Raw genomic sequence first — 13,666 nt, 5'->3', positions numbered from 1 at the left:
AGCCCGAAGCGTGGCGAGCGAAGCGAGCCCCGCGAGGGGACGAATACCGTCCCCTCGCGGGGCTCGCTTCGCTCGCCACGCTTCGGGCTCGGTGGCTCGCTACGCTCGCCACAGGTTTATATCCAACTCCATGCCCACTTGGATAGTAGGGGTATGAAAAGGACCCATTTTTCCATAGGAATCATTTTAACATTGATTCCTATGGAAAAATCGGGTCATCGCATCCGATATCGGATGCGATGCGATGCGATATCGCATCGCATCGCATCTGATTGTATGCCTTAACTTAAGGCATACAATCAAAAAATCGGCAGCCCAGATACTACATAAGTACCGTTTTTTTTATTAAATCACAGCTCTGCAACGTATATGCTAAGTCTAGGCATCTTGAGATGATACTACCCTCTTCCCCCACCCCCACCCCTGCTGTAACGGGTTGGGATCATTCGTCAGAATGATTCTAGGTCTACAGTCATTAGGTCGACCCCACTAGGTCGACTGGCAGGAAGGTCGACCTGACTTAAGGTCGACATGGGCCAAGGTCGACATGACTTAAGGTCGAATTTGCATAAAAGTCGACATGAGGAAGGTCGACTGGTCATAAGGTCGACATGGGTTTTTCACTGTTTTTTTATCCGAATGTCGACACAGTCGACATGGACACAGTTGGCAATGAGAATCGGACCCTCGCATCGCTCGCTTCGCTCGCAATGCTTCGGGCACGGTGCCTCGCTGCGCTCGGCACACTATTTTATTCTCCCACCACGCCCTAGTGGATGGTAGGGCATGAAATACCGCCTGTCGGCACATGTCGGCTCAAAAAACAGTGAAAAACCCATGTCGACCTTATGACCAGTCGACCTTCCTCATGTCGACCTTTATGCAAATTCGACCTTTAGTCATGTCGACCTTGGCCCATGTCGACCTTAAGTCAGGTCGACCTTCCTGCCAGTCGACCTAGTGGGGTCGACCTAATGACTGTAGACCTAAATGCATTCTGACGAATGACCGCATCCCGCTGTAACTAACTAAAATTAGACTGGACTGAGTCTGGAGGCATAGCTTCACTAATAGTATCGAAAATGCTAAAAATTGCAGCACACAATGGAAATATATTGAAGTTAATAGCCATTCTCTGCAGATAATAAGTACCCCAGTGGCTTGGAGCATCTGAATGGTTCCACAAAGCAAATGTAAATATATATTTTTTGCCCATTTTAACATTCATTAATATATCTTCAGGTTCCCGACCCAAATTGTGCATAAATCATTTTTGGTTCTGTAAAACAAGGGTTTTTTGCCATGAAAAGTGTTTCTTTTTTAAAGCAGTACTCCTATTCTTTTTATTTACTTGAATAAATAGGTATGCCCCTTGCATTTGGGAACGATCAGATACAGTCATCATTAGTAGCTTCACAGTGATTACACTTAACTTCTCTAATACAGGTCGAGTATCCCGTATCCGAATATCCGTTATCCAAATTATTCCGAAATACGGACATTCCAGAAAGTGAAAAAAAAATTATTTTTTTGCTAAAAACTCACTGGGGACATTTGTAACAGCATCACTGGGGACATGATATGTAACTGGCACTATATATGTGCAAAACAATGATTGCTTGGCATTCAAATTCAGTGCTGAGATAGTACACACATTTTGTTTCACGTTTTGAAACCTTGTTTTTTAACAATTAAAATATATTTGTGTGTATTTTATGTGGTAATAAAATATATTTGTGTGTATATTATGTGTTTATACAGCATAAATGCAAGATACTTCAAAATACATCATTGAAATATTAAAATATTCCGAAATACGGAATAATCCGTTATCCAAAATTCTCCTGGTCCCGAGCATTTTGGATAAGGGATACTCAACCTGTACCAGGGTCAGAGTTGACGCAAGTCAACCCCATTCAGAAGCCTGCAAATGAAACCTTAAACTGAGAGTCTATACTTTATTTTGTATGCTCATATTGGACAGTCATACCCACTTTTTGTAGTTCCAGCCTACTGCAGGTTTTTAAACCCCAAGTCACATTTGAGACTGAAAAAAAGATACGTATGTATAAAGCTGCACTGCTAAGCATGTTCCGCGCAACAAATTATCGCTAAAAACAGAATAAATCTCAAATTGCATATCAGTGTGATTCTGAATAAGGCCCATTAAATGTGAGGCATTTTGATGTTTAAGTTTTTACCATTTTATTAAGTAAATTGTTATTTGATGTCAAATGAAGCAACAAAGGGCCTGATTCAGAGTTGCTTGCAAATGCAAAATCTTTCTCAAATGGGCAAAACCATGTGCACTGCAGGAGCGGAAAATGTAATGTGCAGAGAGAGTTAGATTTGGGTGGGGCGTGCTCAAAATTAAATCTAAATTGCAGTGTAAAAATAAAGCAGCCAATACTTACCCTGTGCAATATAACCCTTCCAAATTTAACTCTCTCTGCACCTGTTTTACGTTTGTGCCACCTGCAGTGCAGCATGGTTTTGCCCATTTTGAGAAATATTTTGCATTTGCGATCAGGTCTGAATCAGGCCCAAAGTTGTATACTCTATGGATGGCTCATTGGTCTAGGCTAGGGGAAGAATTCTCTTTAAAGGTGTGAGCAGTACCGGCTTCAGATCCCAGAGGAGCCCTTCATTTCATATATGCAGTTTGTTACCTAAATACTGAATTATATTGTCCATTATTCTATCAGGGTTTTTACACACCCAGTTATATCTACTGTGCATCTATATATAGCTGTCCATACACTGCTGCAATGTCTACAGCAGTGTATAGCTATCCGATCCTCCTTGAGCCGCCTGGGTTCTTCCCAGGCGGCAGGATCGCATGCGGTCCTTTCACATGTGATGTATTCCAGCCATTGGGAGGGGGGGGTCCCCGACCTCTGGATCGTGTCTGATCGGATCGGATGTCAAACACATGCAATTTGGGCTGATTTCACCCAATTTAATGGCCTGATTCGTCGGAATCAGGTCAAATCGGCCAAATTCAAAATATTGTATGGGGGTCTTAAGACGTGTTATGGAACGTACAGTATTAATATATTATCAGTCCTTTTTAGATATTGATGTTACTTGTTAATAATAATAACAATAATAATAATATAATCATAATTATAATTTGTTTATATTATACATTTATTAATAATATTTATATTTACAGTTTTATTCAAGCAGGTAGAAACTATTAACATGTATCGGAAATCTTTTAAGGCTAAATATAAGAATTGTGCAAGAGAAGACCAGTTCCTGAAAGACCTAAAGGTACAATAAATGTTTATTATCTACTGATGATAATGATAGGGAAAAAGCTTACCTACAGACAGTGTTAAACTGGGGCATTCAGGGCCCACTGACGGAATGCAGTGGTAGAGGCCCATGTTAAGGGGTGTCGCTAGTCTCAACGTGGGTGTAGCCAGTCACCGTAGAGAATTGGGCCGCTTGATAAACATAATGTATGTATACAGTGCATGCTTGATAATGTACCAGATTAATAACAAGACTGCACTGTAGAAAATACACCATAGTCCAGTGCAGTATAAGGTAACATGTACAATGCTCAAATCAAGTGTACAGTCTGGATCCTGACCTAAAGAAGGCGGAGAGCCCTCAGGCAGTGGGGCCCACTGGGGGTTTCCTATTCACCCCTGTGGGCCAGTCATAAAACAAAGGCTTAAAATGTATGTTTTGAAGAAAATCAAGTTTAATTATAAAGAAAAAATGGTATAGAATAGTGATAATTGCAATTACAGCTATGCTACTTTTCTGTGATAATATCTGACACGTCTTGCAAAACACATTCATGTTTATTATTTTAATAATGGTTTACAAATACTGTTTTGTTAAATTACCATACATTATATTTTGTAATTAATATCAATCAGTGGAAGGTATACAGATGGAGCCGGCTCCATCCTTGCAGGGGATGGCGATTGCGGTCCTACAGAGTCCATGCACATGCTGAAGGGGGTGTGGCTTTATGTGAGGGGTCTGGTTTAGTAACAGTGACTGTGCCTTTGCGTCTCAACACCTGTTTTCACAATCCGGGGGTCCAGGAGAGATGCAGACTTCAGTAAAGGCTTCTATACCATGCACAGGGCCGAAACTATGGTTTCCGGCGCCCGGGACAAGGCAGTAATTTAGCCGCTGGCGCCGGAGACCCCCTTCCCCGCTGACAACATCGCCGGAGACCCCCCCCCTCCCCGCTGACAACATTGCCGGAGGACCCCCCCCCCCCTGCTGACAACATCGCCGGAGACCCCACCTCCCCGCTGACAACATCGCCGGAGACCCCCCCCCCCGCTGACAACATTGCCGGAGACCCCCCCTCCCTGCTGACAACATCGCCGGAGACCCCCCCCCCCGCTGACAACATCGCCGGAGACCCCCCCCCCCCTCCCCGCTGAGAACATCGCCGGAGACCCCCCCTCCCCGCTGACAACATGCATACCTCCTGTGTGCAGCCAGCGGGGGTCCGGGGACAGGCATCGGGGTTCCAGGGACTGGTGTAGCCGCTATAGCGACAGCTTGACTCCGACCGTCTCTCCTATTAGCGCGGCGGCGGGAAGCGCTGCTGACTTTGAAAAGACTTGCCGGACGCTGATTGGCTGAATTCAGCCAATCAGCGTCCGGCAAGTCTTTTCAAAGTCATCAGTGCTTCCCGCCGCCACGCTAGTAGGAGAGACGGACGGAGTCAAGCTGCCACTACAGCGGCTACCCGGAACCCAGCTGCCTGTCACCGGACCTCCGCTGGCTGTCCCCGGACCTGACAGCGCCCGGACCTGACAGCGCCCCCCCCCCCCCCCCCCAGCACCCGGTGCGCGTGACCCCCCAGCCCCCCCTAGTTACGGCCCTGCCATGCAGCACCTGGTTCAGAGAGCAGAAGACGCCATTTTGGTGTAAACCTGAAAAACTAGCTTCTGTTTCCAAAATACTTTGAAATTTATATTTATTTCCTATTTTCATTAGGATATTGTTGAGAAATATGGAACACTGCATTCTGATTTGGCTAAGAAAACCAATGAAATGAAGAGACTGTATTCTGATGTTTTGGTAAATATGTAGTGACATGAAATTGAATCTTTAACTACAGCATGTTCATTTTATATACAGTAAATTACTCCATGGCTGGGATGTATTCAATAGACATTGTTGGTCTGGTTTTCTGAAATGTCTGATTTTGCTGGTAAATGTATACATTTTGCATAGTCAGCCAGTGTAATAGTGGCTGAGTTCATTAACAGTCAAATGCACATGCAGCTTCTGCTGAATCAAATCTTAGGCAGCATGCCTATATTCTGTATGTAGTTGTGACTATGGGGATCATTCTGAATTAAACGCTCCCCGCTTGTTTGCATGGGGGAGCAATGTTTTCCATCTGCACATGCGCATGCTGATGTATGCGCATGTGCAGGGTCCCTGGGCGAATGTACTCTGTGACTTGTGCGGGTGGCAGGCCATGTTGTCACCCATGGAAACGCCCAGTGTTTCATGGGCACCCCCATGAAAATGCTGGGCATTCCCCATGGGAATGCGGGTGGGAGGAGGTGGCCCTGGGGCGGACGGCTAACATCACATGTTGTCAGCCGCCACTGATTTGCGTGGCCTGAAGAAATCATTTGATGGTCGGCGACCATCGAATGATTTATCCCCCAGCGGGACATATGATTTGCTAGGGTGGGGTTCAGGGGGGTGCCCTCTTTGCAGCTTACAGAGTCAACCAGAATGAGGGTCTATACAGGGCCGGTGCTAGGGGGTTCGGTGCCCTCCTGCAAACTATAAATTTGCACCCACCCAAGCTTTACAAATGGACAGCGCACACCAAAAGAAAAACAAGTGATCTCGCAAGGAAGGGGAATGGGCACACAATAGTACTCCCACTCCAAATTACACCACACAGTAGCACAATGTTAATCACCTTACACAGCTGTAACAAGCCATTTTGGTGCCATGAGTTAAAAAACAGGGAAAGTTCGTGCCATAGGAGCGTGGCTTCATGGGGAAGGGGCATGGTCACATAAAAATACCAGTTACACCGTAATCCCTATAACACATTATGCTTCACACCTCAATACCCATTACACATTATACCACACACAGTAATGCACATTATACATTATACCACACACAGTAATGCCCATTACACATTATATCACACACAGTGATGCAAATTTTACATTATGCCACACATCATGATGCCCCTTACACAATATGCAGCACACCATAATGCCCATTACAAATTATGCCACACACTGTAATTCCCCTTACAAAATATGCCATGCACCATAATGCCCATATGACATTGACACACATTATGCTACACATATTGCCTCGAGTACTCCTGGATATGCCCACATTTGAAGGGCTGCTTATTCATAATGCCCACACCAGTTGCCAAAAGTAGTTGCTCTGCTTATCCGTAGTGCTCACACCAGTTGCCGACATTAGTAGCACTCTGTAAGCATATGACCACACCAGTTGCCGACATTAGTAGCACTGTGTAAGCATATGACCACAACAGTTGCTGACATTAGTAGCACTGTGTAACCATATGCCCACACCAGTTGCCGACAGCAGTAGCGCTGCCTATACACGTGGCCACACCAGTTGCCGACATTAGTAGCTATGCCTATATACATACACCAGTTGCCGACATTAGTATCGCTGCCTATACACGTGCCCACACCAGTTGCCGACAGTAGTAGCACTGCCTATACACGTGCCCAACCAGTTGCAGACAGTAGTAGCACTGCCTATACACGTGCCCACACCAGTTGCTGACAGTAGTAGCACTGCCTATACACGTGCCCACACCAATTGCCGACAGTAGTAGCACTGCCTATACACGTGCCCAACCAGTTGCAGACAGTAGTAGCACTGCCTATACACGTGCCCACACCAGTTGTTGACAGTAGTAGCACTGCCTATACACATGCCCACACCAATTGCCTACATTAGTAGCGCTAATTTCGTTTTTTTTCATATTTTTCTTATTGTATTAAGTGTATTATTTTTTAATGTGTATTGCTCTTCATATTAATTATTGAATTTATAAAAACAATGTAATCTTACGGTGTATCCAGCATACATTTTGTTCAGGAGTATATTCTCAGAGCAATATATCCACAAAGCAGGACAAGGTGTCTCTATCTCCATACTACATTAGTAGCACTGACTATACATGTGCCCACACCAGTTGCCGACATTAGTAGCGCTGACTATACACATGCCCACACAAGTTGCCGACATTAGTAGCGCTGACTATACACATGCCCACACCAGTTGCCGACATTAGTAGCGCTGACTATACACGTGCCCACACCAGTTGCCGACATTAGTAGCACTGACTATACACGTGCCCACACCAGTTGCTGACATTAGTAGCGCTGACTATACATAACGCCCACACCAGTTGCCATTAGTAGCGCTGACTATACACGTGTCCACACCAGTTGCCGACATTAGTAGCGCTGACTATACATAACGCCCACACCATTTGCTGACATTAGTAGCGCTGACTATACATGTGCCCACACCATTTGCCGACATTAGTAGCGCTGACTATACACGTGCCCAAACCAGTTGCCGACATTAGTAGCACTGACTATACACATGCCCACACCCGTTGCTGACATTAGTAGCGCTGACTATACATAATGCCCACACCAGCTGCCATTAGTAGCGCTGACTATACACGTGCCCACACCAGTTGCCGACATTAGTAGCGCTGACTATACATAACGCCCACACCAGTTGGCATTAGTAGAGCTGACTATACACGTGCCCACACCAGTTGCTGACATTAGTATTGCTGCCTATACGCATGCCCACACCAGTTGCCAACATTAGTAGCGCTGTCTACACACATGACCAGATCAGTTGCCGAAATAGTACACTCACACTTTAGTCTCCTGGCAATGGCACTGCAGCTCAGCCTCTCCTGGGTCTTCAGACTTGCTCCCTCGTAGCCCCGCCCACTCCGTACATGTAGCCACGCCCCCCTCCGCGTGTGTAGCCACACCCCGTTTCGTCCATGCCGCTGACCTGTTGTTGAGGAGCCTGGAGGGAGCTCTGTGCCTCCAGCGCTGCTGTGTGCCCTGCAGTGTGACATGCGCAGCAGCAGCCGGTAGCCACAGAGACAGCAGGGGATGCAGAGCAGGGTCAGCGCCTCTTCGGCCCAGCGCCTACCTGCTTTGCATCCTCTGCTGAGCGGGTAACGCCGGCTCTGGGTCTATATGTGTATAAAACATTTATGCTACAATGTATAATTTTAATTATTTTGTTTGCAAATACATTCACAATTACACAAATATAGACAAGCAGCATATCATTGAATGCGACTGTATCTGAATATCAAACTTGGAAATACTGTAGCAGAATTTGTTTTATGCAGATATAGTTACAATTACATACAGAATGTAGGCATGCTGCATATTATTTTAATCAGCAGAATATACTCGTGCTTCTGATTTACATAAGATGCATCTTAGAAATAGTGCAAAAATTTAATTTATCCACTGATTAATTACACTGTTTAGTAAACATTGGGTTTTAATAACACTTGCGATTCTGTAAGGAGACCTACATGCATGTGAGTAATATAGGTGGTAACAGTAATTGTTTAAACCCACAAAAATATAATTAGTAGGTGTTACATTACGATGAATGTCCCTTAATGGATGTGGCAATAAATGTAGTATACAGCACCACAGTGCCACTACACTCTGGTAATTCATAAATAAGTGGATGTACCGTAAAGTGTGTGTTTAATAATGTATCAAATCAATGGGTTATTTTTTATACTGTATGTCACACTTTAATGCTCACATAAACCACATAATTCAGGTACACAGTGTCCCCATACAACATAACAACTGTATATGCAGGAGGTTTAATCAGATAAAAACTCTAATACTTGATAAAAGGAGGAACATTAGATATAAGTCACTCTATTAGTGTATACTAACTACTGGGGAGACTTGTTTGGAGGGCCACCGATAATCAGTGTCCCTTGGGGGTTATTCAGACCTGATTGTTTCTGTGCTCATTTGCGCAGACATACGATCAGGTAATTGCCACCCAGCCAGAGTAAAATCCCGCCTTGTGCATGCCTGCAGATCGGTATGCCCTGCTTGCAAATGACTTGCAAAAATTACGCCAAACAGTGATTAGCAGCAAATTCATACGCAAAACGCTCACCATCAAATGATTTTTCCAGTGTGTGCAGTCTGTGCGTAGCCCAGGACTTGGTGGCTGTGATAGAAACAGAGCTGATGTCACATGACTTACCTGGGCACACCTGCACTTTCCCTGGCACTTCCAGACAATGGCCGATTATCACCCACAAACTTGGTCTTTCTGCATGTGTTTCGCCAGCAGTTAAAAAGGTAGCAGGATTTTACCACAGGATGGCATCACCCATGCATACTACGAGCGCAGTCGTTCGATTTTCCCCAGCCTGTGAATTCACATGTGTGCAATCAGGATTAAATAACCCCCTATATCAGGTCTCCAAATAATGGAAGTGGCAGTATGTAACAATATGTGGCATCCAGCTTACTGTTAATGTAGTCCATACAATTACGTTTTAGCTGTTTCATCCTTTGCCAAGGTTCTGCCCTCCAAAGACCAGTTCTGTAAGCTGTGTTGGATGGGAGCAAATGGTCAACATCGGAACTCACCTTTCTGCAGGCTTAAAAGCATTGATCAATTCATGAACTAAATCTCTAAATTTATTTACGGTATATCAGTTATTTTAGTGAGTGCAGAAGCCCCTACAATTTGTGTTTAAGCAATGTGGTCACAAGCCATAGGGCACCCCAAAACTAGGAACGATGAGTGCCGATGCTTAGTGTATTATATATATATAATACAAAATCATGTCCAAGTTTGGGATTTCACTCTATTTAAAAGTAGTGGAAATGGCAGGGGACACAGGTAACAGAAGCTGCCCCCCCCCCCCCTGGAGAGCTAGCAGGGGACGCGGTTAGGGAGAGCCGCTGCACTGCTCTCGCTTGTGCATATGTAATGAGCGGCAGCAGTGTGAACTGAACATATGAATATATAATGAGCGGCTCCCCGCCCCCTGCTGACTTATGTGTAAAAAAAAAAAAAAATGTAAAGTAAGCACATGAATAAATATAGCATGATCCTTCACATAATAAAATTCCTGATTTTTTGACACCAAATAAAAAAAAAAAAAACTTTATTTTATAAGTTCACATTCCAGTTCACCTTAAAAAGATGACGACTTCTACACGGTGAAGCAGAGCGAAAATAACCTTGAAATTAATTTGCCATCTGATCATTGAATACACTCACAGCGAATCACGGCGAATCACATTGAAAAACCCATTGAAAAACCACAGCAAATTGTGGCGACTATCAGACGGCAAATTGTCCGTCATTCACTGTTCGCCATAGGCAAATAGTGAACGTTGAATACGGTGAATCACTTTTTCAGTAAAAAGATTCACCTTAGAGCACGAAAATAGCACACATTCGCCGTAGAACAAGGCATCATTGAATACTGCCCTAAGAATACTGATAATCAGAATAATTCTAATAAACTCTACACTTTGACATTAAGGAAATAATAAGATTTCTTAGCACATGTTTGGTCAAAAATTTGAGCCCACTTACCACGCCAAGGTGAACCTTTATCAGGTGGGTCCTAACATGCCTAATGCTGGCGCATTATATAATCTACACCTGTATTAATTTCACCTTTTTAGGGTTTTCTTCTTATTTAGCCAAATTAATACCAAACACGGATGGTGGAGTATTGCACAATTCATTTTTTAGCCAATACTATATTAGGCTAAAAAATAAATATATAAGTTTAATTTGATAAACTAAAAAATCAGCTTGGTAGCATTTTAAGAAATTAGTCTAAACGCCATCAAAATTTGAGTGCAATATAAACCTAATACCATCTTGTTTTATTTATGCCCTACAGCAAATGTTTGGAGAAGCAGAGGATCAAGATTCTCAGGAGCTGTTTGGGTCTATTTCTACATTCATAAAGGCGTTTCGGAATGCCTACATGGACATAAGACCTTCTCATTGATGACATTTCTCAATATCGCTTCTGACAGATTCTGAACACATACAGTACTTTGCTGGTCTACAACAGTTTCTCACTTGCAAGCAATTGTACAGGATTTTGACGTTAATACAATACAATACACTCTAAGTTTTGTTCTCTAAAAAATGCTTTATTTGTTTCACAAGGTTCTTAAAACAACTATTTTCACAAGGTTCTTAAAACAACTATTTTTAACAAATGGCTTAGAAGAAACAAATGCAAATTCTAAAATTTGAATTACCCAATCACATTTTGTATGTATACAGGGAAAGACAGCTCTGCTGTGCCCTGGTAAAATGAGGGGGCATGACTGGCAGGAGTGACATGGCTACGCCCCTGTAAAAAAACTATTAGCAGCGGGTGGCATTACACACCCGCTTGCAGGGAGAGGCAGGACAGGCTGCCGCTGTAGCTGCCTCTACCCCCAGCTCAGCATACAGCACTGAGCAGCGTGTGCTTGAGAGAAAGGCTGCTGCAGTGCCACCTGTCCTCTCTTTCACACTGCACTGCTCTCTGTAATGGGGCGGGGCAGAGGTGGAACTACCATTGCTGCAGTTGGTTCAGTGCACTGGGGATCCTGAGCACTAAGGGACCCACTGCTGCCACTGTCACCCTCTTCCTCTCATTCACTAGGTTTCCCTGTCACACTCTACCTCTCCCTGTAACCCTCTGCCTCTCCATCATACCTGGGCCTGGGTAAAGAGTACTCTCCGCAACTCTTTCTGTCCCCTTCTGCCTCTCCCTGTCACCCACTGCCATGATGCATATTCTGAACTTGTGTTGGGGTAGAGTAGGGGGGCTTAAATTATATTTTTGCACCTGGGCCCACCACCCACAAGTTCCACCACTGGGGGGGGGGGGGGGGGGGTGGCCCCTCCAACAGACCTGGGCCTGGGTAAAGCATACCCCCCTCCCCCCCTCTGTGTGTTTGAGTATATATATATATATATATATATATATATATATATATATGTCGCAGTGGTGTCCGGCACTCCTTGCATTCACAGCGGTTGTGCCCGGGTGCCATCGACGGTGGGGAATCCACCGTATGTAATATGGAAAAAAAACTCTTTTAATGTGAGGCAGTCAATGCCATTTCGGGAGTTACCCCGTCGTCAGGACCAAAATCTCAAAGAGTTTTTTTCACTAAAGTCCCGGAGTGACGCCTCACATTTCCATATTATATATATATATATATATATATATATATATATATATATATATATATATATATATATATATATATATATATATATATATATATATATATATACAGTATATGCAGAAAAGGGTCCTTGCACTCCATTCCGTTTTTGCAGTTAAACGCTCCGGTGCCCTCTTAGAGCTTGAAATAGACCAATGTAGGAACAACTTTATCGGTTCACCAATAAAGTTGTTTCTTCGCTACTAAAGAAAGTCTACTGAGTGCTGCTTTCTACCGCCTCTCTCTCTCTCTCTCATATATATAACCAGAGGCTCTGGATACATTTTAGACAAAAACAATGAACCATTTGCAGGGCAGAAGGGTTAATATAGAGTCACCAAAGTCCAATAGTATGGGAGGATGCCGCAATCTTCACAAATGGAGAAGCATCCTGAGAGGATATATAAACAACAAAGGTGTATCATATAAAGGCAGAAGGAAAAAACGGGGAGAGAATAGAGAAAGAAAGCGGGAGTTGGAAACGTAGGAGCATATACACTGATATATTCACGCCAATTTATCAGTCACGGTTGAAAAGTACAGGATAAACAAAAGCACACATGGACAATATGCCTGTTACAAAATTCGGTACTTATGTATTATCTGGGCTCCCATGTTAAATGCACCCCATTTTTTCATACCCCTACTATCCAACTACGCATGGAGTTGAATTTTATAGTGTGGCGAGCGCAGCGAGCCACCGTGCCCGAAGCGTGGCGACGCAGCGAGCCCCGCGAGGGGACGCGGTCTCATAAGAAAAACGGGAGCCCAGATATTACATAAGTACCCAAAATTCCAATAACAAAAGGAGTATTCGAGAGACAACAATAGCTCACTTCAGAAAAATCTATTGGATTCTAGAAGTGGGGAGGCTAACGTGCCAAATGAACAATTTTGTGATAGGGGAGGTTGCATGAGTAGAATAATGAATTCCCAGGGTACCCATTTGGAAAGCATGATGAATTTTACGTAGAATTTTGCAATGGGATGGTGGGGTGGTTATTTTCTAATTCTGTGCAATCGCAGCTCGGGTGGCTATGAGAATATGTCCCAAGACATAAGAATCTGAATTTGAAAGCTCAGGGGAGTACATATGGAGAAGTGCGACTGATGGGGACAACTGTAATCTAACATGGAGTATTGTGTGTGCAAGACACACTCCCAGAGTGGATGGATCCTGGGGCAGGCCCAGAACACATGGAAGATCTATCTCCAAACAGTCTCTCCAACAGAACTTGGACTGAGCGGGACAGATTTGATGTAACCTGGATGGTGTGTAATAAAGCCTATGTATTAATTTATAGTGTATCTCAAGATGATTATTACATTTAGAAAATCTATGGGCCGTAAGGAAAATAGTTTCC

The 13,666-nt window shown here is 43.8% G+C and overlaps 1 protein-coding gene across 1 annotated transcript in view; it reads left to right on the top strand.

Moving 5' to 3' along the window:
• The window catches only part of LOC146009617 (uncharacterized), a 77,864-nt gene extending 66,628 nt beyond the window's left edge, over positions 1 to 11,236 (top strand). Inside the window, exons 10-12 of the mRNA XM_083150065.1 lie at positions 3,176 to 3,276; positions 4,981 to 5,064; positions 10,970 to 11,236. Coding sequence (XP_083006191.1) covers positions 3,176 to 3,276; positions 4,981 to 5,064; positions 10,970 to 11,080 — 296 coding nt within the window. The 3' untranslated portion in view covers positions 11,081 to 11,236. The remainder of the gene's footprint in view (positions 1 to 3,175; positions 3,277 to 4,980; positions 5,065 to 10,969) is intronic.
• Positions 11,237 to 13,666: the final 2,430 nt, after the last annotated feature.

Source organism: Crinia signifera, chromosome 6, assembly GCF_055691185.1.
Source record: "Crinia signifera chromosome 6, ASM5569118v1, whole genome shotgun sequence".
Classification (NCBI taxonomy): Eukaryota; Metazoa; Chordata; class Amphibia; order Anura; family Myobatrachidae; genus Crinia; species Crinia signifera.
The sequence above is the reverse complement of the archived record's forward strand: the minus strand, read 5'-3'. Positions and strand labels throughout refer to the sequence as shown.